Genomic DNA, 24,711 nt, shown 5'->3' on the forward strand with positions numbered 1-24,711 from the left:
CAAATATATAAAGAGAAGTTTTGTAAAATAATTCTAGTGTATTCTGGTATTCAATATATATGCATATACATACGTTGATATACATGTATAATTAATATATATTTAACACCTTTCATCTTACACAATAGGTGTAAATTAGATGCACAGTTCACTTAATTCTATGGAATATATAACATAATGTAAAAGATGAATATCCTTTAAGACACATTTTCACTTACAAACATTTGTTATCGTTCATGAAAAAAATTATTTTTTATCAAATTTTTGCTTCATAATTCTAATACCAAGCAGAGACTTTTCTTGTAATGATTTATTTTCTTTTCAAATAGACTTCAAACATTAAAAATCCCCTTTTCAAAAATTTGTAATCAGTTATAAAACTAATATGGCAAAAAATTATACAAGTGGTCAAAGTGTTTTGTTACAAATATCAGAATCAACTGATATTAATAATTAATAAATTATATAAAAAATAGACAAATTTTAAAAACTTCGTATTTAAATATGTTTACAATTTTTCAAAAAAAAAAAAAAACAGAAAACAAAAAAATTACAATAAATAAAAAAAAATTAAAGACAAATTGTGAAAAAAAATATATTTAAGTAGCTTGATTTACGACCACTTAGGTATCAAATTTAAACAAATTTATATAAAAAAAAATTACACCTCTGTAACGAGATTGTTAACATATTCACGTTTCTTGGAATTCAATTTTCCACTTTAAAATGTCCATTTCTTTTTTTATCAATAATAAAATGAAAATATGTGTCTCTCCTCAAAATAATTCGAATAATTTCGAATTTCAATGGTTAATATTTACAAACAAATGTTCAATATATACATACAATGCCTTTTTTTACGTAGGTTTTACTTGTCAGCAATGTTTTTTTTTCTTTTCATATCTCACATAAATGAGAAGATTACGTGTAATTAAAAAAAAATGGTAACATTTTCCCTCTGGAACCACAAATTTTTATTCAACAAATTTCTCTTGAAATTGTAATCAAATTATAACACACAATTATTTTAAATTCAGTATACTTATGAAACTGAAATTTTCATTAAAATTAAATGTAAATTAAAAATTAACGATTTTTAATTAATTGAATTAATTTACTTAATAATGACAATTTAATTAAATTGGATTAACTGAATTTATTTCAGTTTATTTAATCGAATTTCAATTTTGATCAATCAAAATATCAGTTTAATTATTAATTGGACTAATTTTAATTTTAAATTAATCTCGAATCAATTTTAATTTGATTAAATGAATTAATTTCCAGTTTTTAATTAATTTAATTTTTATTTTACAATAATTGAGGAACAATTTTATTTCTCGTTTCCTATTTTCATAGCTTTCAAATTTTTTATATTAACTTTCAAGACAACGAAATGTCTTTAATAATTTTTTTTATATTTTAATATTTTTATTTTTGAAATTTATTCAATTTTCAATTAATTTTATCTACATTTTTAATTATTATTATTACGTTAAATGTTATAATATTATGCAAGAAATTTTTAGTCGAAAGCTAAAAAAATGATTGAATTCAACCGAAAGTTGAAAATTTCAATCAATTATAATTTAGTTAATCACAATTTTACTTAAATTATTAATTTTATCATTTAATGGCACGTGATACGAACTGTCATTTCGATTTTTATTATTATTTCAATATAACTAAATTTAGTTTCAATTTATTCAAATATTTCTACTATTAAATTCAAAGAATTCGCGTCTATGCATTAATAAAAAAAAGTTCACAAATTAGAACAAAATAAACTTTCTCGAAATTATTAATTTTGAAATATCAGTTTGTATCCGATTGAAATTATATTACTTTTTCTTATGCTAATAATTCTTATACGAGATAAACAAGAGAATTCTGAAAAAAAGAAAAAAAATGGAAAAATTTGTGGTACCAATGAGAAATTTCTCGAAAATTACATTTTACAATTTTTGCAATCTACTTGACGAAGTACATGCAGATTAATAAATCAGTTGTAAGAGTAAAATTTTCTCATATAGAAAAAAAAATTATGTAAAAATTCACACTTACGTGGTGGACTACTATCACAAAAGTAAACATAATCCCATCAACAAATGGCATCGGAAATATTCTTCAATAAACCTACGTGTCTTCCGTTCAACATTATATAATCAGAATTATAAAATAAATTAAACTGTTCGTTTTTTTCGTCCTTTTCATATACTAGTTTTCCATTCGACAAAAAAGCAATTTCTCTCATAATTTTCAAATTCATATCATGCGACACAAAAGAATCCATTTTCGTAAATATCAATTAACTGCCATTGTAAAATCTCCTCGGCCCTGGAAATGCACATGGCGTTACAATATCATATTTCGCACCTCGACCACGTGAATTTGCTGGATATGACTTGAAACCTCGTCCACGTCCTCGATTAAATGGAAATACTTTTTTTGGAATTGGCGTTGGCGATGTGTTTCCATTACTTTGATCGCGCGATGATCCCTTAATGAATGGATTCTCCTCGTCAGGTGCTGGATCACTTATTGGTAGTGGTAATTTAGTTTTCTTATAATTTTTCACATAATCCGAGCCGAATTTCGGTGAACTTTGCGGTGATGGACTATTTCTTCCTTCTGGACTATGATCCCATGAATTTTTTCGTTTTCGTAATTTATAAGGACTTCGACTGCGTGAACGACTCCTGTGATAATCGGGACTCCTGTCCCACGATGATTTTCGTTCTCGTGAATGATTTGAGCCGTACGTTGGACTTCTGTCCCATGATGATCGTGAACCATACTTTGGACTTCTATCGCGTGAATTACGCGAATGATAGGAGGGACTTCGTGAACCGTATCTTCTACTTCTTGGACTAGAATCCCTTGGACTTTCTGAATAATTGTCATTTGATCCTCCCACTGCGAATGGATTGTAATCTTTGTCACGGGATGAACCTGTTTTTTTTTGGTGGAAAACAAAAAAAAGCAATTAATTATCATGTAGAATGAAAAAAATGTTTAATGTGTACAACAAGATAAAAATTCATTAGTCAATTTTTCAAAAGTTGATAAATCCATTTTAAAAAAAAATGAGATAAACACATATTCAGAATATTAAAATTCTTAGAAATCAATTTATCACTGTTCAATTTAAGAAAAAAAAATTATTATTAAAGAATTTTCAATTTAAAAAATATTTTGGCCTAACCATGATGATTTTTAATTTTAATTTTTTTTTAGAAAAAATTACCAAAACCTTAAAATTCATTACAATAGACTTTAATTACAAACAGAGACAAAATATGGATTTATCAGGTTTTGAAAACTTACTTCTCATTTATATTAGTTGTACGTAAATACTTTTTATACAAAAAAAGTATTTCTTTTTAAAAATTCTATTCTTTTTAATAGAATAAAAGGAATTCTTTTTATACTAAACGAAATTATTTTCTATTATTAAAAAAACAATGAACCAATCTCGTACTAAAATCTTTTCTCAATGCCAAACTAACTACAATTATATTCAATTTCCCTTTATTTTGAAAGTTTGTGTAATTGCAAAAAAAATATATTTAGAAGCAAAATTTGTTTATATTTTGTTTCTTCTCCAAATTTAGTGAAAATTTCTAATTTTCACCCAATTTTTTATCTCTTTCTCTCTAAAGTAAAAATCTTCTTCTCTCAAAAATTATGTTTCTTGAAATTTGTTAATTTTTCCAAAATTTTGAGAATAAAATTTATATTTTACAAAGTTTAGCAAAGAAATTTATAACACTTTCTTTTTGAAACTATCTCCAAAATTGTTTGTTGAAATTTGTTAATTTTTTCAAAAATTTAGCGAATAAATACAATTTTTTTTTATAATTTACAAACACAAGCAAAGAAATTTAAAACTTTTTCTTTTTGAAACAATTTCAAAAATTGTTTGTTTAAATTCGTTAATTTTATCAAAAATTTATCGAATAAATAAAATTTGTTTTTATATTTTACAAATTTTAGCAAAAAAATTTATAACTTTTTATTTTTGAAACAGTCTCTAAAATTGTTTGTTGAAATTTGTTAATTTTTTCAAAAATTTAGTGAATAAAGAAAATTCGTTTTTATATTTTACAAATTTTAGCAAAGAAATTTATAACTTTTTATTTTTGAAACAATCTCCAAAATTGTTTTTTGAAATTTAATAAAATAAAAAAAAATAAAAAAAAAAATAAAATAAAAAAAAATAAAATAAAATTTGTTTTTATATTTGACAAATTTTAGCAAAGAAATTTATAACTTTTTCTTTTTGAAACAATTTCAAAAATTGTTTGTTGAAATTTGTTAATTTATCAAAAATTTATCGAATAAATAAAATTTGTTTTTATATTTTACAAATTTTAGCAAAGAAATTTATAACTTTTTCTTTTTGAAACAATTTCAAAAATTGTTTGTTGAAATTTGTTAATTTTTTCAATAATTTATCGAATAAATAAAATTTGTTTTTATATTTTACAAATTTTAGCAAAGAAAATTATGGACGTTGTATCAAAAGACAAAAATTAGTCATTTCTTTTAGAAAATTCAGAAAGTGAAATTTTATTAAAACCACCTCTAAATTTGTTAAAATTCAATAAAATTATCTTAATTTGAGTGAAAAACCCCTTTTTAGTTTCATTTTAAACTTTCTCTATCAAAGGAAAAATAAATTTATTTTTAAAATTATTCTGTATTCTAGCATTAAAATTTCTTTTTCTTTAAATAATTTCCGTTGTCCTTTAACGATTTCCGTCCTTTTATAAAAATTTCTTTTACAATAATGTACAAAAAAATTTGTGTATTTAAATAATTTAATGAATTAAAATAAATTAAAATAAAAGTTTTTAAATATTTGTTTAACAAAAATTATTGAATAATTTAATAAAGAAATTCTAAAAATTAATTAATCAATTAATAAGTCAATAAATATCTAAACAAATTAATTCGTGTATTCGTTTACGTAAAAAAGTCCAAATAATTTTCTTTTTAATCGTTTTAATTTAATAAATAATTTAATCGTAATAATTTTTAATCGTCCAAATTTTATTCCCAAAATTTCAGCAAAAACACAATTACTCTGCTGTACGGAAACAAAAATTTTGATAATAGGAGAAAAATATCCTGAAAATGTAAAAATTTTCTAGCTCTCAAAAGCTCTGATCTCTTCTAGATTATGAATAATTTTTGAAGTTCCACAGCGAAGTATTTCATCATTGTTAATTTTTTTTTTCTTTAAAATGTAGTGTTTTAAGAAATTTTTCTACTCAAATCCATTATTCGTGTTTTTTTCAGACTCAACGAAATTTTTCCATGCACGTCCGTCACTTCACAAACAAGAGTTTTTCATTTGATAGTCTTTCCAAGTTTTTTTTTTGTTTAATTATTTTGGTAGACAGTCACCATGTTTTCTTCCGAATCAATTTTTTTTTTAAAGGAAAAAAGAAAATAAATCCACCAGAAACTACTACAGGCATTTTTGTTGTTTTTAGGAAAAAAAATAAGTTTCGAACAGTGTAAAAAAATGAAAAACTTGATAAGAAACTTAAATTAATAATGTAACGCGCTCGGAAGAAAATTAAACATCATTTCAAAGGCTTACAATTTGGATTTTGAGAGTAGAAAATTATATTTTTAGGATCAGAAACTGTTTTTGATATTCGAAAATAAACATAAATGAAGAGAATAAAATGAAAATGAAAGAAATGAAGAGAAAAAAAGAATGCAAACAAAAATAAAAGGAAAATTAAGAGAAAAAAAGAATTAAAAGAAAATAAAGAAATATAAAGAAAATAAATTGGAAATGAAGAGAATAAAAGGAAAATAGAGAAACGAAAAAGAAATAAATTAAAAATGAAGAGAAAAAGATTGCAAAGAAAATAAAAGGAAAGTGAAGAGAAAAAGAGAATTAAAAGAAAATAAAGGAAAAATAAAGAAATAAAAAGGAAACAAATTAAAAATGAAAAGAACAAAAATAAAATAAAAAATAAATTGAAAATGGAAAGAATAAATAGAAAACAAAAATAAAATTAAAAATAAAACGAATAAAAAGAAAATAAACAAACTAAAAGAGAATAAAAAGAAAATATAAATAAAAATAAAAATTAATTTTTCTAAATTGATGATTAAATTGTCATTAGAGACAAAATATTCAATAAATAAATAAAATGATACCTAATCAAATATTCTTTAATAATAATAAATAAATAATGAATTTGAAATTCAAATTTTCTTCCTACTTAGAGCGCATCACATATTTAAAAATAATTCTAAAAATTTTCCAAATCCCAATTTTCTCTAAATTCAACGAGCACAAGATTACCACCTTTTTCCAAGAAAGTCATTCTCAAAAAATTTATTCAAAAAACCCCAAAAAAAAGGAGCGCAAAAAAAATTGATTTTCCACTTCTTACCTCTCGACATTGACGAATCCCTGGAACCCGATTCATTCTTTTTCCTTTTTCCACCTTGCTGATATTTATCTCCTTTCGATAATTTTTGCAATAACGCATGTCCAACCCCATTATCATAAGGTTTAACAACTTTCTTCGTTTTCGTAAAATAAGTATCGTCAAAGACTTTATTTTGAATCTGTTGATTCCATGTGAGATTCACCTTTGGCGGCGGTGGCTGTATCACTGCTGTTGTAATTGGTTTAAATTGTTTTTTCTCAACGATATTCTCCTGATTCTTTTCTTTCTGTGCATTAACATCGACTGCAGGTGGAGGAACTGGTTGCGGAATTCCTGTTGACAATGTAGGAGAACTGACAGAATTAACAACAGGAATAACTGTAGGTGTAGGAATAACAGACTGTGGCGGTGGTGGTGGTGGTAATGGCGGTGGTGGTGAAATTTTCGACAAAGACGTCTTTTCAGTTGGTGATTCTGAATTTCTTTCTTGATTTCTCTTACCATTGTAGTCGGTGCTTTTGCTGCTTTTTTCTTTATAGGAAATTTCATTTGATTCGTAGACTTGTTTTGGTGGATATTCGGAACGCGAAGGTGGGGGATAGTCACGTGGTGGTGAATACTCAGATCGAGATGATGGGGGATAATCGGAACGAGAAGGATAATCGGATCTTGGGGGATAATCGGAACGTGACGAATAATCACGTGGGGGATAATCGGAACGTGACGAATAATCACGTGGGGGATAATCGGAGCGAGAAGAATAATCAGATCTTGGGGGATAATCGGAACGAGGAGGAGGAGGATAATCGGAACGTGGAGGAGGAGGATAATCCGAACGTGGGGGATAATCCGAGTGGGGAGGGGGATAATCCGTGTGTGGTGAACCATAGTCAGAGCGTATCGGATAATCGGATCTACTCGGTGGATAATCGGAATTAGGTCTGTAACTCGATTTTGCTGGTGGGTAGTCGTGATAATCTGGATTTGGTGGATAATCGGCGCGAGTCGGTGGATACTCGGGACGATTCGGTGGATAGTCCATTCGATTCGGTGGATATTCGGGTCTGTGATAGTCCGGACGTTTAGGATAGTCCGGATGTTTAGAGTACTCTGGATGATTGATCGGATACTCGGGACGATTGGGTGGATACATTTGATTATTCGGATAAATCGGTGGTTGACTGCTGTAGGAGCGATGCGACATTTCTGGTGGAAATTCATCGTTACGAATACCAGAGGATGTTGGTGGATAGGGCATTCTGGGCGGAGGTGTTCCTCGAGAGGCGACCGGCTGATTTGGCACCGGTTCCTTAAAGTTCTCCTTGAACCAGCGGAGCAGATCGTTGAGTCTCACAAAGACCTCGGTGCGGAATTTCAAACCCGTGGGTATCACGGAAAAGTACTCGTGCCTACATTGATTGCGCGGTAGATAGGAGAGGAGAAAATTGCCCGGATATTGTCGGGCAGCTGAAATAATGTACGGAATGCCGTTGGGATTCTCCCTTTTTTGAACTTTCAGCACCTCGTCAGCTCTGTCCTTGTTCCCTCCGACTCTACCCTTGTAGTATTTGAAATTCAAAATTTCGTTCACGAAACCAATCATTGGATTGATGTATTTCACGAAAATATCGTCGAGATCTTCAAATTCCTCGGTGGCGATGCGTAACTTTGCGCCTGCCACGAAATCGTTAGCTTTGCCTTCTTCAATCACGTCGATGTGCTGAATTACCTCGTCCGCCATCTTCCAAGTTATTGTCAAATGATTAGGACCCTTACTGCTAGGTCGTATTATAACTTCGCCGGGTCTTTTGTCACTCATCAATCGTTCCGCGTCGGCAAAGTCGATATTCTTAAAGCACGGATGACCGATAATTCGTTTAATATAAGCCTGTCTTAATTTTGACTTCCGCACTTCCTCTTCAAGCTTCTTTTCCTTATCCTCACCTTCCATATCGTAGAACGGATCCTTCGGCGCCTTCCATTCGTTATCCTTATCAGCCAGATCTTTACTTCTACTAGTACACTCAATTCCGAATTTCTCCATGTCAATTCTCATAATACGACAATGAATCGGCTGATTCACACAAACACGATCCCTTGGATTCGTCACTGGCTTATCCGACAGATTCTTAATATGAATATAACCATTAAGTCCATTATCCAATCGTATTTTTACACCTGTCGCCCTCCCCGGACAAGTTGACTCAAAATGCGTCCACACCTCCGACAATTCGAGAAAATCATTCTTAAAACAAAACGGACACTGCCAAAATCCACTTTCATCATTTCTCACAGGTCGCATACTCTCCAATTGTTCGCCCTGTGGTTTCTTGTGACTAATACCCAATACTTTAGCAACCAATAATTTCCCCACGTGCAATGTCTCAGGCGTTTGTTTCGTCAGCATAAAAAATAATTGCTCAGCATTTGGCGATACGTGAGGTTCTCTCAAATCACGATACATACAACTTAATTCCGCGCAAATATCATACATTGTAATTTTCTTATCGCCATACCCTTGTCTTTGCAGTAAATCAACAAACGAATCAAGATCGAGATCTTTCAATTTTTCCGGTGCTTTTAAAATTTCAATAATCGCTCGATTAGGATCCTCTTCCGATTCTAAAGCGTCGACCGCTATTTTTCTAGCCCATTCATAACTTTCAGGATGAATTCTCGATCCATCGAGAACTTCCACATAAGCGCCTTTATTAACAGCTGAATAGTCTGCATCAATTTTTATAAAACCGGCACAATTGACAAACACTTTTGGTTCTAAATTACAAATTGTCACTAATTGTGCACGATTCTCTAATTTTTTATCAGCTTGTTTGCGTATTATTTTAATCAAAGCTTGCGCCTTTCTAGGACCTAGACCACAAACAAATTGCAGTAGATTTTCAGCGTAATATTTTTGCGCAACCATATTTACATTGACACCAACTTTATTGACAACATTTATAAATTCCGTGTGTATATTTTCCAATAATTCATCCTGCGGCAATTGATCTTGAAGCGAATGATATTTTAAGCTCAATATCTCATCGTCAGCATTACACAATTGTGAAAATTCAATAAGCGGATCCTGTAAACGACGTCCAATTGATATCGCCTGTCTTAATTGCGAGGAATAATCACGAAATTCCGTTATAGCCCGATTGCCATTGGCATAAATTTTCGACAAATCATTATCGGAAATTTCAACTTTTATTGCTGGAAAATGTTCTTCGTTACGTAATTTCCCAATGATTTCTTGAATTTCAAATTGCATCATTAATGCATCACGTGTTTCGCCAGCAATAGCGACAACATGTGGCTTCTTTGACATTAGAAAATTACGAATTGATAAAAGTTCCGCTTCCTTCATTAAACGATCACTCTCCTTTGTGCTGTTTCGTCGTTTCAGTAAATGTGGTAATTTCAAGAAATCCGTACAATCGCCATCTGTTCCAACAATACATGCATAAGAAATTTGTGTTTCATCCTGTGGAAACGATAAACCCATCACTCGTAATCCTTTCGATAAATTCCAATCGTCGTCTTCTTCGCAAGATACATTGCTTGTGTAAGGCGCAACTTTTAGCCAGTTATGAAGTTTTTGACAACACTCACGCATCACGAAGTCCTTTGCTTCAAACAATAAATTTGCTCGAAGCTCTTTTTTCAAGTCAATTATCACCTGTAAAATTAATTTTTCATCATTCAAACTGATCTACATCGTGGGAATTTTTATATCAAACAAACTGTTTATTAAATAAACTTAAATTAAAGTTTTCTTAAAAATTGAATAAAAAAAACATAATAAGAAAATTATGTAATAATAAACAAATTTGTCTTTATAAATCAAGTAAATTTTGAAATAAAATCGAAAAGTATTTTTCTGTACTTATCAACGCTCCTGAATTTGAAAATATTATTGAAATTAGACTTTTACAAAATTTCAAAGACAAATTTTAATATTAATTACTAAACAATAATTTAAAAACTAAATTAAAAAATTGCAAAACTTTAAATAATAGAAAAGAAAATATTTCCAAGACAAATTTTCATTTTAATTTCCAAATAATAATTTTGAAAAGAAATTTAAAAAAATGTTTAAATAGAATAGAAAACATATTTTTAAACCAAATTTTAATTTACAATTAGTAATTTAGAAATTAAATAAAAAAACAACAAATCTTTAAATTTAAAAAATTGTTTTTAAGTTAAATTTTAAATTTAATTTCCAATTTGGAGATTTTATAGAAAAACAGAAAATTGTGAAACAATAGAAAGAAAAACATATTTTTGATCCAAATTTCAATTTTAACTTCCAATGCACAATTTGGAAATTCAATTAAAAACAAAAAATGTTGAAATAGAATAAAAAAAATTTTCTAGCTAAATTTTAAATTTAATTTACAATTTAATTTGAAATTTGAATCAGAAAACAACAAATCTTTAAAAGGCAAAAAAAAACTTTAAGCTAAATTTTAATTGTAATTTCCAAATAATAATTGAGAGATTAAATCAAAAAACAAATCATTAAAAAGAAATAAAAAGTAAGCTTAATTTTAATTGTATTTTTCCAAATAATAATTTAGAGATTAAATAAGAAAAAATTTTGAAATAATTAGAAAAAAAAACATATTTTTAAGCCAAATTTTAATTTTAATTTCCAATTCACAATTTGGAAATTAAAGCAGAAAACAAAAAAATCTTTAGACAATAAAAAAAAAATATTTTTAAAACAAATTTTAATTTCCAATTAATAATTTGGATATTAAATCAAAAAACAAAAAATCTTTAATTAATATAAATGAAAACACTTTTAAGACAAATTTTAATTTCCAGTTAATAATTTGGAGATTAAATAAAAAAATCAAAAATGTTTAAATAGTAGAATGGAAAACAAATTTTTAAGCCAAACTTTAATTTTAATCTCCAATTAAAAATTTGGAAATTAAATGAACAAAAAAATGATTAATATTCTATAAAATTGTATTTATTGTAATTTTTCGAGAGGAATTCAATGGACATAAAATAAAATCCGTCTGAATATAATTATTTTTACCCTTTTCTGAATTTTTAATTTTTCTTAAAAATTAATAGATTGTAAAATCGATCCGTAATTTTGTGGAAAAATTTTTTTTTTTTGTATTCGAAAAAAGAATTGCCAAATGAAAAAATTGATTTTTACTATTTTTGAAGCATTTTTTTCTAAAGAAACGTTTTTGGGTTAAAAATACTAAAAAATACCATTGTTATTCAATTTTTTAATTTGTAAAGTCATTTGCTTATTTTTATAACTGATTTCAAATCATAATTTTTCAAAATAAGAAATATAAAAAAAATATGATAAAAATATGATTTGAAATTAGTTATGAAAATAATCAAATAAATTTCCAAATAAAAATTGAATAACAATGATATTTTTTAAAACATTTTCAACCTAAAAATAATATTTTTCAGAAAACAATTCTCCAAAAATAATAGAAATCAATTTTTCATTCGTCAAAGTTTTTGTGAATATACAAAAAAATTGTCTACAAAATTACGGATCGATTTTAAAAACTATCAATTTTTAAGAAAAATAAAAATTTTAAAAGTGCCAAAATATTTTCCGATCGTCGTTACTTTTCGACCATTGAATTCCTCTTGAAAAATTACAAACAGTTACAAACATTATAAACAGTTTTATAGAATATTTAAATAATTTTCTCGATTTATAGTTAAAAATATAAGCGAACCTCTCATCTTAAATAATAGAAAAGAAAACATTTTCTCGAGTAATAAGGATTAAAAGTTCTTTTTACCATTGTCATTAGGGCCATTTCCATACTGGCGACTCTCAGGGCATTCCACGATTGAACAGTTTGATTGTTATCCTGATTCATAAGATATTGTTTGATCTCGTCCATGAAGTTATTGGCCGCGATACCCTCAATAGTGTCGCTAAAAGTTATTGTTATCAAGTCATCTTGCTCGGCAACAACCAATTTTAAAAATTGATCACCAATTAAATCTTTCACTGGTTTATTCTTTAAATATTTCATCGTATAAATTGAATGATTCTCATCGATTTCACGCATACCCTTTTTAGTGGCACGTACAGATAATTTTGCTTTCTTCATATAGAGATTTCTCAATGTTTTACGTACAAGTGGCTCGCATGCCAATTGTAATGCAAACATAAATTGCGCCGATTTAAGAAGTTTCTCTGGTGCTGAAATTTTTCTTCCACAAAATCGACTTGCTGTTGTTATTGGATCATAAAGTTCTTGATCAACTTCATAACGTTGATAACTGTCACGTAAATTCTCAGCGAAATGCTCAGAACTGATACCAAATTTTTTTACAAATGCATCGAGTCCTGCTTTTTTACAAATAAAATACGGATCGTTACGTTCGATTTCCGGTTCATCGGTAATTTCCGGTAAATTAATATCTTCGCATTTTTCTCCTTTCTTCTGTAATTTCGCTTTCAATGATTCGTATTCTTTTTGACGAATAAATCGTTTCATTGCTGGTATTTCGTGACTGTAATGTAATTTGAAATAACGATACATATCGTGAATTTCTTCACTGTCATCGATTGTTTTTAATTTTTCAATGTCGGCAATTTTCACTATTTTCATACTGTCCGGCGGTGATGTACCTTTTAATTTTGTCACTTCACTCAATTGGTATTGTAGCATATTTTCATAAAGTTTTAATAAATGTTTCTTTCGCTGTTGCAATTGACACCATTTTGCATCGAATTTATAGACTTTCCATAAATCGTTGACATCCAATTCGGGATAGATAAATTCTTTTCTATACGTTGCAATGAAGGGAACTTCAAATTGTTGATTGCGCATGAAATGCAGGACATTTCGTATTTTTACAATTGTTTGATGCCTATTGTGTATTTTGATCTTTAATCTCTCCTCCTCTTCTTCTGATTGGCTGTTTTGTATTGATACCGTTTCTTTGTAAAAAGCTTGTTCGTATATCCATTTTGATTCGAGATCCAATTCACTTGAATCGACATTCGTTGGTGTTACTGGTGTCAAGCGAAGTTGCATTCTCTCCGGAATATCAGTGGCACAAATCTTGAACAAAATTTTTGTTTTAAATTATAACTAAATGAAGTAAAAAGTAAATTCGATAACAGTTAAAAATATATAAGTAAATAAATAAATCCAACAACAAACATAAATAAATAAAATTTCATAAAAGAGTAATATTAATATTAATTAGTTCAGAAATTAGTAAGTAATTAATAAAAGTAAAGCGTAAAATACTAATAACATTTTTTTTAATTCTATCGTTTCTAGTAGAAAAAATTCTTTCCTGAAATACCTCTTTATCGAGATTTAGGGAATAGACACGTCTCAGTTGACTCGGCTCGTAAATATCGTAAACAACTTTTTTCGTTGACTTTTTCTTTGTCTGTTTCTTTGTGCTTTTCGATTTTTCTCCATTTTTACAATTTCCTGATTGAATTTCACTCTCTTCATCGTCATATTCCTCCTTGCCGTATTTTCCGAAAATTTCATTATCAAAATTAACACCAAATATGTCTTCAACTTTCGTTAGGGCTCTGAAAGAAAAAAAATCTATTTAATTTCCTGTATAAATAAAAAATGAGTATAAAAATTTCTGCAATTTTCAACATTCGAATAAAATTACTTACTCGGTGGAAAATACATTTTTCTTCACATGTTTTTCCTGATGCACTGTCGGTCTTTTTGGTTCTTCCTCTTCTTCTTCTTCTTCTTCCTCCTCCTCTTCTGGTGGAGGATTATTAACAGGTGAATCCTCTTTTGGCACTTCCGCTACCACTTGGTAATCATCGTCGTCTGATATTTCGATTTTCTTTTAAGAAAATAAAATAATTACACATTGAATCAAAATTAAATTTTTATATTGTAATTATTTGAGTATTCTTTTCTTCTGTGAAAAAGTATTTCACTGAACATGAATAACATGCAAATGTATTGCAATTAATTAAATTTACAAGTAAATAAATCAAATTAATTAATCAAAAAATTAATAATAATAAAACAAACAAATCAATTAATTTGATCAAAGTAATGAAATTAAAATTAATAAATGAAATTAGTAAATAAAATTAAAGGATTGCAATTAAAAGATATTAATACACATAATTCAGTAGTTTTCGAGTATTTATCGATTCATATTCGAGTAGTTTTTTTATATCAATAATTTTTTTTATAAAATACTCACAATTTCAATAGGAGGAATAATTATCGGTTCAAACTGTCCTGCAGGTGCAAATTCATATTTTACACGTTTCTAAAAAAAATATTAATTTAATTTAAAACAAAAGCTATAAATTAAGCCATTACAGGAAAATTGAAATAGAAAATTGATAAATTCAGAGGAAAATACTCTAATAAGAAAGAAATCTACTCACTCACTTTCGAAAACTTAAATTACGTCCGTAGTTATCGAATCGTAATAAATTAATTTTAATTTTAAAAAATTTTAAATAAAAGTTAGAAAATTTATATCATCAAAAATTGGTTCTAACAAAAATTTAAAAATAAAATTTAGAAAATTTATATCATAAAAAATTGGATTTAACAAAAATTTAAAAATAAAATTTAGAAAATTTATATCATCAAAAATTGTATTTAACAAAAATTTAAAAAATTTGTATCAACAAAAATTGGTTTTAATAAAAATTTAAAAATAAAATTTAGAAAATTTATATTATCAAATATTGGTTCTAACAAAATTTAAAAATAAAATTAGAAAATTTATATTAAAAATTGAATTTAACAAAAATTTAAAAATAAAATTTAGAAAATTTATATCATCAAAAATTGTATTTAACAAAAATTTAAAAAATTTGTATCAACAAAAATTGGTTTTAATAAAAATTTAAAAATAAAATTTAGAAAATTTATATCATCAAATATTGGTTCTAACAAAATTTAAAAATAAAATTAGAAAATTTATATCAAAAATTGAATTTAACAAAAATTTAAAAATAAAATTTAGAAAATTTATATCATCGAAATATTGAATTCTTCATGAAATTAAGCTTTTTGTCAATTTGCAAGAGTAGATTTGGTACTTCTTATTCAAGTGATTTTCTCTGATCATATTTATGTGAATACAAAATAAAAGTATTCTCACATTCGCCATTTTTAATTGTAAGTCCGCTTCGACTGCTTGCATGAGATCACATTCTGGTTCCTGTTTTATTTCTGTCAATAGATCATCTTTTTCTACTTTTATAACTGGCGGAGATTCTTTCTCACTATTGTTTGGAGAAGGTTCGTCAACACTTCTCTTTCGCTTTTTAAGATCAACTGATTCATTGCTTTCTTCTCCTAATCGAAGTACGAGATCTAAATCGTATTTTTAAATCAATCAAATTAGCACAATTGAGATAAATAAATTTAAGTTTTTTCTTTAAAAATGTAAAATCACATATACTGTAGCATGTTTCACTTTGTTCACTTTGTACTTTAGAGAAATATTACAAAGCGCCTCTTTGTGAATTTAAACATGCACACAAAAATTATGTAATATATTTATAATTTTCATTAGTTCGAAATAAAATTACCTTCTTCTTCACTCTCTGAAACTTTTTTTGACTCTTTAGATTTTTTAACTTTGGATTTTTTTATTTTCGGTTCTCTTATTTCGCCTTCCTCTTCCTAAAAAAAAAATTAGATAACATGTGCATTGACAAAGTTATCGAATTACCAGAGAAAAAATACGTATATTTAGCATTGTTGTCGAATTAAAATAATGTATAACAGATTCAACTTATAATCCAAATGTTTACTCGTTCATAAACAAGAAAGAAACAATTGAATGAAAGTAGTGCGTATTATAATGAGTTTACAAAAATTTTGAGGTTAGCTTGGGAAATGAAATTTTGCAATTTCTCCAAGGGACGGTTAGATTGGAGGAAAAATGAATTTATTTACATACCTCACTCGCTTGTGAATCACTGTGATTACTATTTGCCATTGTTTAGAATCATAAATAACTTTCTTAAATGAGAAAACGTACAAAACTCGTTTATTTTATCAGTAGAAGGACGATACGCGCGGCACGATGGTGGTCGAATAAAAACTTAATTGACAGGCGCCAACTGGAAATTTTCCAATGCAATTGCAGCACTTATGGAAATATTACCAAAGTGCATGGACAAAAACAAGAAATTTATAAAAAAAAGTGCTGGGTAATTTATTTACATATTTCTATTTTTTTTCTTTAAGTGTAAAAATAAAATATTTAAGTAATATTTTTGTTACAAATAGAACCAAGAAAATAACAAAAAGATAAATAATAACAAAAATTTCTGATAATGAGACGAGTTTTCTAAAATAATAAATGTAAAATAAATTAGAAAGAAAAAAGTATCTGATTTATAAAAATAGTTTGTGTAAATAGTAAATTAATAAAATAGTAAAGATTTAAAACCACATTTTGTTTAACAATAATTTTCTCCATTTCAAAATTCCCTCTCACAAAAATTTCCACCAATAATAACAATAGTCTATTGTTGTCCACATGAAAATGCGCCAAAATCAAAGTGTTTCTCAACGTAATGTAACGTAGGGTTACGTAAATACGTAAGACGTAAGGAGCGTTTTATTTTTGGTACACCTGGTGGAACAAGGAAAATCGGGAAATAAATTTCAAATTAAATTGCACTCTTGAACTCATTTGTAACTTCCGTGTTTTTCTGCGAAAATTGGCGCTATAATTTATGAGCGCGCATGATCAGGCGCAAACACAAGTGCAATAATATTATACAACTGAAACTACCTGTTCTTTTGGTTTTATGTAAGATCTTTTGGGAAACGAATTCATTGACAACAACAGTGAGCGACGAGAATAGAAAATCAAAGGTAAGCTGAAACTATAAATAAAAAAAATAACGCTAATGTTTTGCAAAACAATTTTCACAATTTTCTATTAAACAATAAATTAATATTTTATTCATTAATAAGAAACAAATTCGATTAGTTTTTATGACACTAAAAACTATGATGAATAACAAACGAAAATAGTTGTTTTTCTTGAGTGACAATAACTAATCTGAACTAATCAAATTAATGTCAAACTGTGTTGTGAACAGTTATAAATTTAAATATAAAACAAATGTAAAATAAAAAATAACAATTGACAATTTGGCTAACTTAACCTCAATAAATTGACATTTTTTGACTTTTGTAAATATGGTAAACCATATGATATAATTAATAATAATTAATTTCCTTTTTAAATAATACATGAAATTGAGTGTCATTATTTAAAGTAGTTAGAATGTTATGAATTAAAAGTAATTCATTTTAATGAGTGAAATTAATGTTTTCTTGTTTCAAACTTAAAAATTCTTGTTTCTAATTTTGCAGTACTATATAACATTCTAAAATGGTTTTTTTCAGAAAAAATTAATCTGCTCCAGATTTTGTTTCCGCAATTTAATGGCAATTTAACCCTGAACTATAAGACGCGATTGCGCAGTTTCATCAATCGTTTAATTTTCACCGCAAACTAGTATCAAAATATTGAATCGATTCATTCGAATCACAGAGAAACGAAACTGCTTTTATATTGTTTAAAACAAATATTTCTAAAATAATTAATAACATCTTTAATAACAGTTTTTGAGTTATTAAAATAGTGCATTTCTACAAGTGCAGTTGCATTTTGCACAGGATCGATTAAACTTTTCTGTAACAACTTCTTTTGGTAAGTTTTAACAAACAAATTTTTCATTATTTTTAAATATATTTCTCTTTACCATTTAAACGAAGAGTAAAAATTAATTAAACAAAGAGTAAGAATTATTTAAACAAAGAGTAAGAATTAATTAAACAAAACGGTAAGAATTAATTAAATAAAGAGTAAAAATTGATTCAAATCAAAAAGTAAGAATTATTTCAAAATTTTCTAATAAATTTACAATTTTCTGTTATTATTGCATTTTTACTGCGAAAAATTGTGTTTATATTTCGCGATAAATATTGCGAAATTCTTTTTCTTGTTTTTCTCAAAATTGTTTTTTCAAAATTGGAAAAATCTTATTGTGTTCATATAATTAGTGAGCAATAGAGCCTAGATAAAAGTTACGTGAGCTGAAAATAAAGCATAACAGATGCATATTTTTAAGCTATTAAAAGACGAGTAGAATAATTGATGACGACTGGCCTATGACAAGGACGTGTGAAAATATGTTGTGTTATATGTTATAAATTTACAAAAATAATAACGTTCCCCTCTTTTTTAAATTTTGTAATTTTTCAAATTCGAAAAAACTTCTTTTTGTCTTAATTCCCTTGTTCGGAATATTTTAACGATTAGTAATAAAATATAATTTATTTTTCCTACTATTAACTATTTTTAAATTTCGATTCTTTATCATTTTCTATTAATTTAAAATTTCTTGCAATTCTGTAATTTTTTTCTATATTTCAAATTTTTTTGCTATTCTGTAATTTTTAAACAAAAAAAAATAATAAAATATTTTATTTTAATATTTATTAATTATTAAAAAATTTTAACTATCATTGAAAAAATTAAATAATAAATAAATATTTAAATTAAATTACGATTTTTTAGTTATATTTATTAATAATTAGAAAATATTAAAATAAATAATAGATTTCCATTTGCCCATTAAGGGAATTAATTGATTTTACTTTGTTTTCAGAATAATTGCAAATCAAAAACTTGGTGGGAGCCAAATACCTTTTTAAGTGACGGTATCGAAAGAAATCCAATAATCAATATGAAAACAGTGTGGGTGATCGGTGGTCCGGGTTGTGGAAAGGGAACGCAATGTGATAAAATGATTGAAAAATATGGATTTATTCATCTCAGCAGTGGCGATCTTTTGCGAGAGGAAGTTGCCAGTGGAAGTCCCCGTGGTGCCGAATTACAGGATCTCATGTCTAAGGGCCTCTTCGTTCCCACTGTAAGTACGAAGAAAAAAAAGTAATAGTCACTACAGAAAATAAAAATTTTAATCTAATCCGCAAATAATTCAAATACCTATTAATAGAGCAATAAATCAAATTATTCATCATCATAATTGCAGGAAATTGTATTGCAATTGATAAAAGATCGAATGACCAAGGCGAAGGAAGAAAATCCATCAGCGTCCGGTTTTCTAATTGATGGTTATCCTCGTGAAAAGGATCAGGGCATTCAATTTGAAAAAGACGTAAGTTCCATAAATATTAGTAACTAGTAAATGATACGCGCGGAACGCAGTGTTCCATTTCTTATTATTTTGTAAATTAAAAAATTTTACATTTTCAAGAATAAACATCAATTTTTGAATGATTACAAATTTTAAATTTAAAGAATTCACTTATTAAGTACATAATATTAAATATTCTTGTTTATTATTCAAAAGTTTTAATAAAATTTATCTTAACAATTTCATTATTCTCATGAATAATAACATTTTTTAGAGCAATTCAATTATTTTCACTACAATTTTAATAAAATTTCTCGAAAAAATACAATTATTTTTAAAAATATTATTTTATTCAATTATTTTCAAGAATTCTACTGTAAGTTCTATTATTTTCGACAATTTTGATGAAATTCTTTTAAAAAAATCATTATTTTCAAAATTTTTAATAAAATTCCTTTAAAAAATTCAATTATTTTCAAAACAATTTTAATAAAATTTCTCAACAGAATACAATTATTTTTAAAAATTCAGATAAAATTCTTCGAAACAATTCAATTATTTTTATGAATTGTAAAATCCTCCGCAAGAATTTAATTATTTTCATGAATAAGAAAATTCTTCGCAAGAATTAAAATATTTCTATAAGTAATAAAATTCTTCAAAGAAATTCAATTATTTTCATAAATAATAAAATGTTTCGGAGAAATTTAATTATTTTCAATACAATTTTAATAAAATTTCTCGACAAAATAGAATTGTTTTTAAAAATATTATTTAAATTCAATTATTTTCAAGAGTTTTAAAAAAAATTCAATTATTTTCGACAATTCTGACAAAATTCTTGGAAACAATTCAATTAGTTTTATAAATTGTAAAATTCCTAGGAAAAATTCAATTATTCTTGTAAATAATAAAATTCTTCTGAGAATTTCAATTATTTTCAATAAATTTTTAATAAAATTTTTAGGAAAAATTCAATTATATTCAGGATAATTTTAATAAAATTTCTCAAACAGGTTCAATTATTTTTAAAAATTGTAATAAAATTTTTTTAAACAATTCAATTGTTCCCAAAATTTTTAATTAAAATTCTTTGTAAATCAAGAATTTAATTATTTCAAAAAGTAATTGAATTCTTGAATAGAATTTTATTAAAATTTTATTAAAATTCTTTAAAAAAAAATCTTAAAAATAATTTAATTTTGCCTAGAATTCAATTAAAATTGATTTCAATTATTTCCATAATTTTCAGTAAAAATTATTTTAAAAAACTCCATTATTTTTAAGTTAATTGAAATAAATTCTTCAAAACAATTCAATTATTCTAAAGAATTTTAATAAAAATCTTGCCAAGAATTAAATTATTTTGAATACAATAATTTTAATTACATTTTCTCGAAAGAATTCAATTATTGAAAAAGTGTTGATAAAATTCTTGAGATGAATTCAATTATTTTCAAATTTTTTTATAAATATAAAGTTAAATATTAGTAATTTGTAAAGTTAACTATTATTAATTTGTAAAATCAAGGTATATTTTATATTTTAAATATATATTTGAAATAAAAAAAAAGTAAATGTTTATTACTTCTCAGGTGTGTCCAGTTGACCTTATTTTTTTCTTTGACGTCGCTAATGAGACTCTTCAGAAGCGATTAATGGGACGTGCTGCAGCTGCCGCTACACAAAGAGCCGACGATAACGCAGAAACTATAAAAAAGAGAATTGAAATTTTCAATGAAAAAAATGGCGAAATTGTCAATCACTTTAAACCCAAAGTTTGTCACGTAAGTTTTTTTCTGTCAATATTAATTAATGTAACAAGAATAATAATTATTGGTTCCTAAATTTTAATTTTTTAATTAAAATTATTTTAACAAGTACAATAATTCTTGGTTCTTAAATTTTAATTAAAAATTAAAATTATTGTAGCAAGTAGGATAATAATTCTTGGTTTCGAAAATAATTCCTTATATTCAATTTCTAGATAAATGCCGAAGGCGCAGTGGATGAAATTTTCGCTCAAGTAACAAACGCACTAGATCAAATTTTAGCAGCATAATTTTTTTGTTTTAAATTCAAAGAATAATTTTACGCTTTCACAATTGAAGATTAAAAAATGATATTAGAACAGTTGCCGGTAAACTGTTCCTGTTTTATTTACTTTTCAAATTCTAAGAGTTTTATCAAGTATTTTAAAAATGTTACACAGTATTTTAACTGAAAAATTTCAGTATTAATGATTAATTAATAGTCACAAATATTTCGCACAAGGCCTAAGTATTATTTGAGAATACAACTTTTTTCTAGCTTGACCAATTTCTAGCTAATATTGTATTTCTATATAGTCGATTGCAATTTCTCTTTTCTTTAAACATTTTAGTGAGAAAATTGCACTTGAATCAAAAGAAAAATTTTGAAACAAAAACAGAAATATATTTTTGATGAAAAATACGAAAGAGAAGCCTAAGAAATGTATTTACTATTAAAATAAATATTTGCAAAAATCAATTGGTTTTTGATTTTTTTTTCTCTTCTTGTTTTCATCGTGAAAAATCGGTTCTATTTTGTTTACGTAACTCATCAACTTCCGACGTTAAAATCCGGTTATTATAAAATTATACGATCAACAATTTATTTCTATGATCACTGGATAATGATCGCCTTTTGAGTCTTTTCCCGAAGAGTAAGAATTATTTCAAATCAAAGAGTAGGAATTATTTCAAATTGAACAGTAAGAATTATTTTAAACTAAAAAAGAAGACTTATTTCAAATAAAAAAATAAGAATTATTTCCAAATTATCTAATAATGTCAATTTTCTTCCATTATTTCATTTTCATCATAAATTGTGCGTTTATATTTTGCGACAAATGTTGCGAAATCGGTTTACGAGAATCGCCAGGATATGTTTTAGTAAAATCAAATGCGAAGTCTTTAAAATCAGTTATTGCAAGAAAAGAAGTGTTGAATGTTGAGAAATGCAAAGAATTCGCGGAATCGAAAAAAGCTCTTGCGTTCAATTTTGGTAGCGAGGAATCAAAAAATAGTGAGTTCGCATTCTTTGATTTTAAAAAAGAGAACGAAGTAAAAAAATTTTTAATTTAATTAAAAAAAAAATGTTTAAATACCAATTTTTAGATTTCAGAAGCAACTACAATGGAAATTGTGTAGCTCTGGATTGTCCTGAAGTTCATAATTTCACAGCTCTTCAAAATGCAACAGGTGTAAAATATTATAGTTCATATCCTTATTGGATTTGGGCCAATGACAATTGTAAGTGTAAGAATTTCGAATTTTTTATTTAAATTAGAAGAAAATCGAATTTCTGAAATGAAAAATAATTTCTTTAAATTAAAAAATAAAAAATATAGAAAATATTCAATAAAAAGAAATTTTACCTTTTGCAATTTAGTTTTAAGTAATAATTTCTTTTTTCTCTTTTAGCAACCAATGGAAGTTTATCCTGCGTTCCTAAAGTTGGATTATTTTTATTTTTTGAGGAGCCCTTCAATTTTGCTGCCGCACGACTCACATGCGGAAATTTAAATTCAACCCTGGCACATGTTATCAGTGAAGAACGCACCGAAGGTTTGACGAAAATTATTGGCAATGTCCCAACATTCGTTGGATTAAGCAGTCAAGACAGAAAAAGAACTTGGAAAAATGAATTCGGTATGAAAATTTAATTAATTACTAATTATTATAATTAATTAATATAATAATTATATTATAATATAGGTAAATAAATAAATCATAAATTTACTTAATAATTAATAAACATTAATAAATATTAATAATAATATAATATTCGTATTTTTAGTTATTATTATTATTAATTATTAATACTAAATTAACCAAAAAATAAAAATTAATATTTATTTTTGCTTACCAAAGACGAGCCATTGGAATGTTTCGATTATCGAGCATGGGGTGAAAGAGAACCGTCACATTCGCGGGGCTGTGTTGCATTAACTCGTCCAAATTTAAAAGACTCACCATTCTGGAAAGTTTTACCTTGCAATGTTGAATGTCCATTCATCTGCGAAATACCGCCAGCAAAATACATATAAAAAGTCAAAAAATAAAAGTACCAATAATCGCACATGAAGAATGGAAAAAATCTGAAAAAAATGACAAGCTTCTTCATACGAGGAAGCAAAATTAATAGGTACTTTCTATTGAAACAATAAATCATCTAGATTAGAGAAAAAAAAATTTTATATTTAGATAAAATATATACAAATGCACACACGAGTTAAGTCTTGGCACATTTCGCCGATTAACATTTGACTCGATGAGAGAAACGAGAGAAAATATAAAATCCATTCTGCTATATACATAGTTTTCAATTCTTTTTTTTTTTATTTTTTTCTTACTTAATTATAAATCTTCATCTTTAAGGTCGTTTTTTAGTATTAAGGCTCTTAATAAATTTTAGAACCTTTCTTTTTCAAATTAAATAATTATGTCTGAATATTCACAAACAGTAATTCAGACATTTAATCATAATATTATACTATAATATAATATTACATATAATAGTAACGTAGGTTTGTAAGCTGCACCCAACATTATTATTTCTTTTTTTTCATTAATAAGACTTGTATTAATGGAATATCACGAAAACGCAAGGGACCGAATTTCCCAGTATAATATCCATTACACAGCGATTATCGGAAGCAAGCAGTAAATATACTATTTTTTTAATTAAAAAATCGACTTTTTATACATTCGCACAAAAATCGAATTAGTATTTTTCTTTTTCAATAATTCATAATTTTATTTTAAGAAAAGTTGCCATTGTTCCCTGAATGAGAAGCTTTAATGTAACAAAAAGCAAATTATTCTTTAATTTTATATTAACTCACTAATTTGAATGTCCATAATTTTTTTTTAAATAATGGAGTTTTTTTTAATAATTTTAATTGAAAATTTTGAAAGTAATTGGACTTTATGATGAATTTATTTCCAGTTTTTAAAATAATCGTGTTTGTTCATAATTGAAATTAAACATTTAATTATAGAATTTTATTAAAATTTTTAGAAAATTATTAAATTCTTCTCAGAATTTTATTACAATTTAAAAAACAAAATAATTCAATTCGTTCAAGGAACTTTACTAGAT

General features: G+C 26.2%; 3 protein-coding genes and 1 long non-coding RNA gene across 5 annotated transcripts; 2 read left to right on the forward strand and 2 right to left on the reverse strand.

Moving 5' to 3' along the window:
- Window positions 1–1,445: 1,445 nt before the first annotated feature.
- LOC122509318 (transcription elongation factor SPT6-like) lies at window positions 1,446–16,511 on the reverse strand. The gene is made up of 9 exons (XM_043623279.1): window positions 16,359–16,511; window positions 15,985–16,078; window positions 15,552–15,766; window positions 14,634–14,702; window positions 14,080–14,261; window positions 13,746–13,986; window positions 12,218–13,495; window positions 6,423–10,101; window positions 1,446–2,952 (listed from the first exon to the last, which is right to left on the reverse strand). The coding sequence occupies exons 1-9, from the start codon at window positions 16,395–16,397 to the stop codon at window positions 2,309–2,311; spliced, it is 6,441 nt and encodes a 2,146-aa protein (XP_043479214.1). The 5' UTR covers window positions 16,398–16,511; the 3' UTR covers window positions 1,446–2,308.
- Window positions 16,512–17,017: 506 nt separating this feature from the next.
- Window positions 17,018–22,095, forward strand: LOC122509454 (adenylate kinase isoenzyme 1). Of its 2 annotated transcripts, XM_043623560.1 has the most exons (6): window positions 17,150–17,284; window positions 17,825–18,131; window positions 19,093–19,356; window positions 19,480–19,605; window positions 21,180–21,371; window positions 21,572–22,095. In XM_043623560.1, the coding sequence occupies exons 3-6, from the start codon at window positions 19,171–19,173 to the stop codon at window positions 21,644–21,646; spliced, it is 579 nt and encodes a 192-aa protein (XP_043479495.1). In that variant the 5' UTR covers window positions 17,150–17,284; window positions 17,825–18,131; window positions 19,093–19,170; the 3' UTR covers window positions 21,647–22,095. The 2 variants fall into 2 exon arrangements, with proteins under 2 accessions (XP_043479493.1, XP_043479495.1); XM_043623558.1 differs by lacking the exon at window positions 17,825–18,131 and having other exon boundaries at window positions 17,018–17,284.
- Window positions 21,175–23,157, reverse strand: LOC122509456. The gene is made up of 3 exons (XR_006302356.1): window positions 22,985–23,157; window positions 22,715–22,911; window positions 21,175–21,294 (listed from the first exon to the last, which is right to left on the reverse strand). It is a non-coding gene; the product is annotated as an uncharacterized LOC122509456 (long non-coding RNA).
- LOC122509455 lies at window positions 22,196–24,642 on the forward strand. Its single transcript, XM_043623561.1, has 4 exons — window positions 22,196–22,632; window positions 22,725–22,859; window positions 23,031–23,258; window positions 23,481–24,642. The coding sequence occupies exons 1-4, from the start codon at window positions 22,395–22,397 to the stop codon at window positions 23,654–23,656; spliced, it is 777 nt and encodes a 258-aa protein (XP_043479496.1). The 5' UTR covers window positions 22,196–22,394; the 3' UTR covers window positions 23,657–24,642.
- Window positions 24,643–24,711: the final 69 nt, after the last annotated feature.

Source organism: Leptopilina heterotoma, unplaced genomic scaffold, assembly GCF_015476425.1.
Source record: "Leptopilina heterotoma isolate Lh14 unplaced genomic scaffold, ASM1547642v1 Lhet_60, whole genome shotgun sequence".
Lineage (NCBI taxonomy): Eukaryota > Metazoa > Arthropoda > Insecta > Hymenoptera > Figitidae > Leptopilina > Leptopilina heterotoma.

Coding starts and splice junctions, on each gene's coding strand:
- LOC122509318 (XM_043623279.1), bottom strand. CDS start 16,397: ATGGCAAATAGTAATCACAGTGATTCACAAGCGAGTGAG. Junction 16,079..16,358: donor GTGATTCACAAGCGAGTGAG/GTATGTAAATAA, acceptor TTTTTTTTTTAG/GAAGAGGAAGGCGAAATAAG. Junction 14,262..14,633: donor TTATTCCTCCTATTGAAATT/GTGAGTATTTTA, acceptor TTTTCTTAAAAG/AAAATCGAAATATCAGACGA.
- LOC122509454 (XM_043623558.1), top strand. CDS start 17,153: ATGATCAGGCGCAAACACAAGTGCAATAATATTATACAACTGAAACTA. Junction 19,606..21,179: donor GCATTCAATTTGAAAAAGAC/GTAAGTTCCATA, acceptor ATTACTTCTCAG/GTGTGTCCAGTTGACCTTAT. Junction 21,372..21,571: donor TTAAACCCAAAGTTTGTCAC/GTAAGTTTTTTT, acceptor TTCAATTTCTAG/ATAAATGCCGAAGGCGCAGT.
- LOC122509455 (XM_043623561.1), top strand. CDS start 22,395: ATGTCAATTTTCTTCCATTATTTCATTTTCATCATAAATTGTGCGTTT. Junction 22,860..23,030: donor GATTTGGGCCAATGACAATT/GTAAGTGTAAGA, acceptor TTTCTCTTTTAG/CAACCAATGGAAGTTTATCC. Junction 23,259..23,480: donor AACTTGGAAAAATGAATTCG/GTATGAAAATTT, acceptor TGCTTACCAAAG/ACGAGCCATTGGAATGTTTC.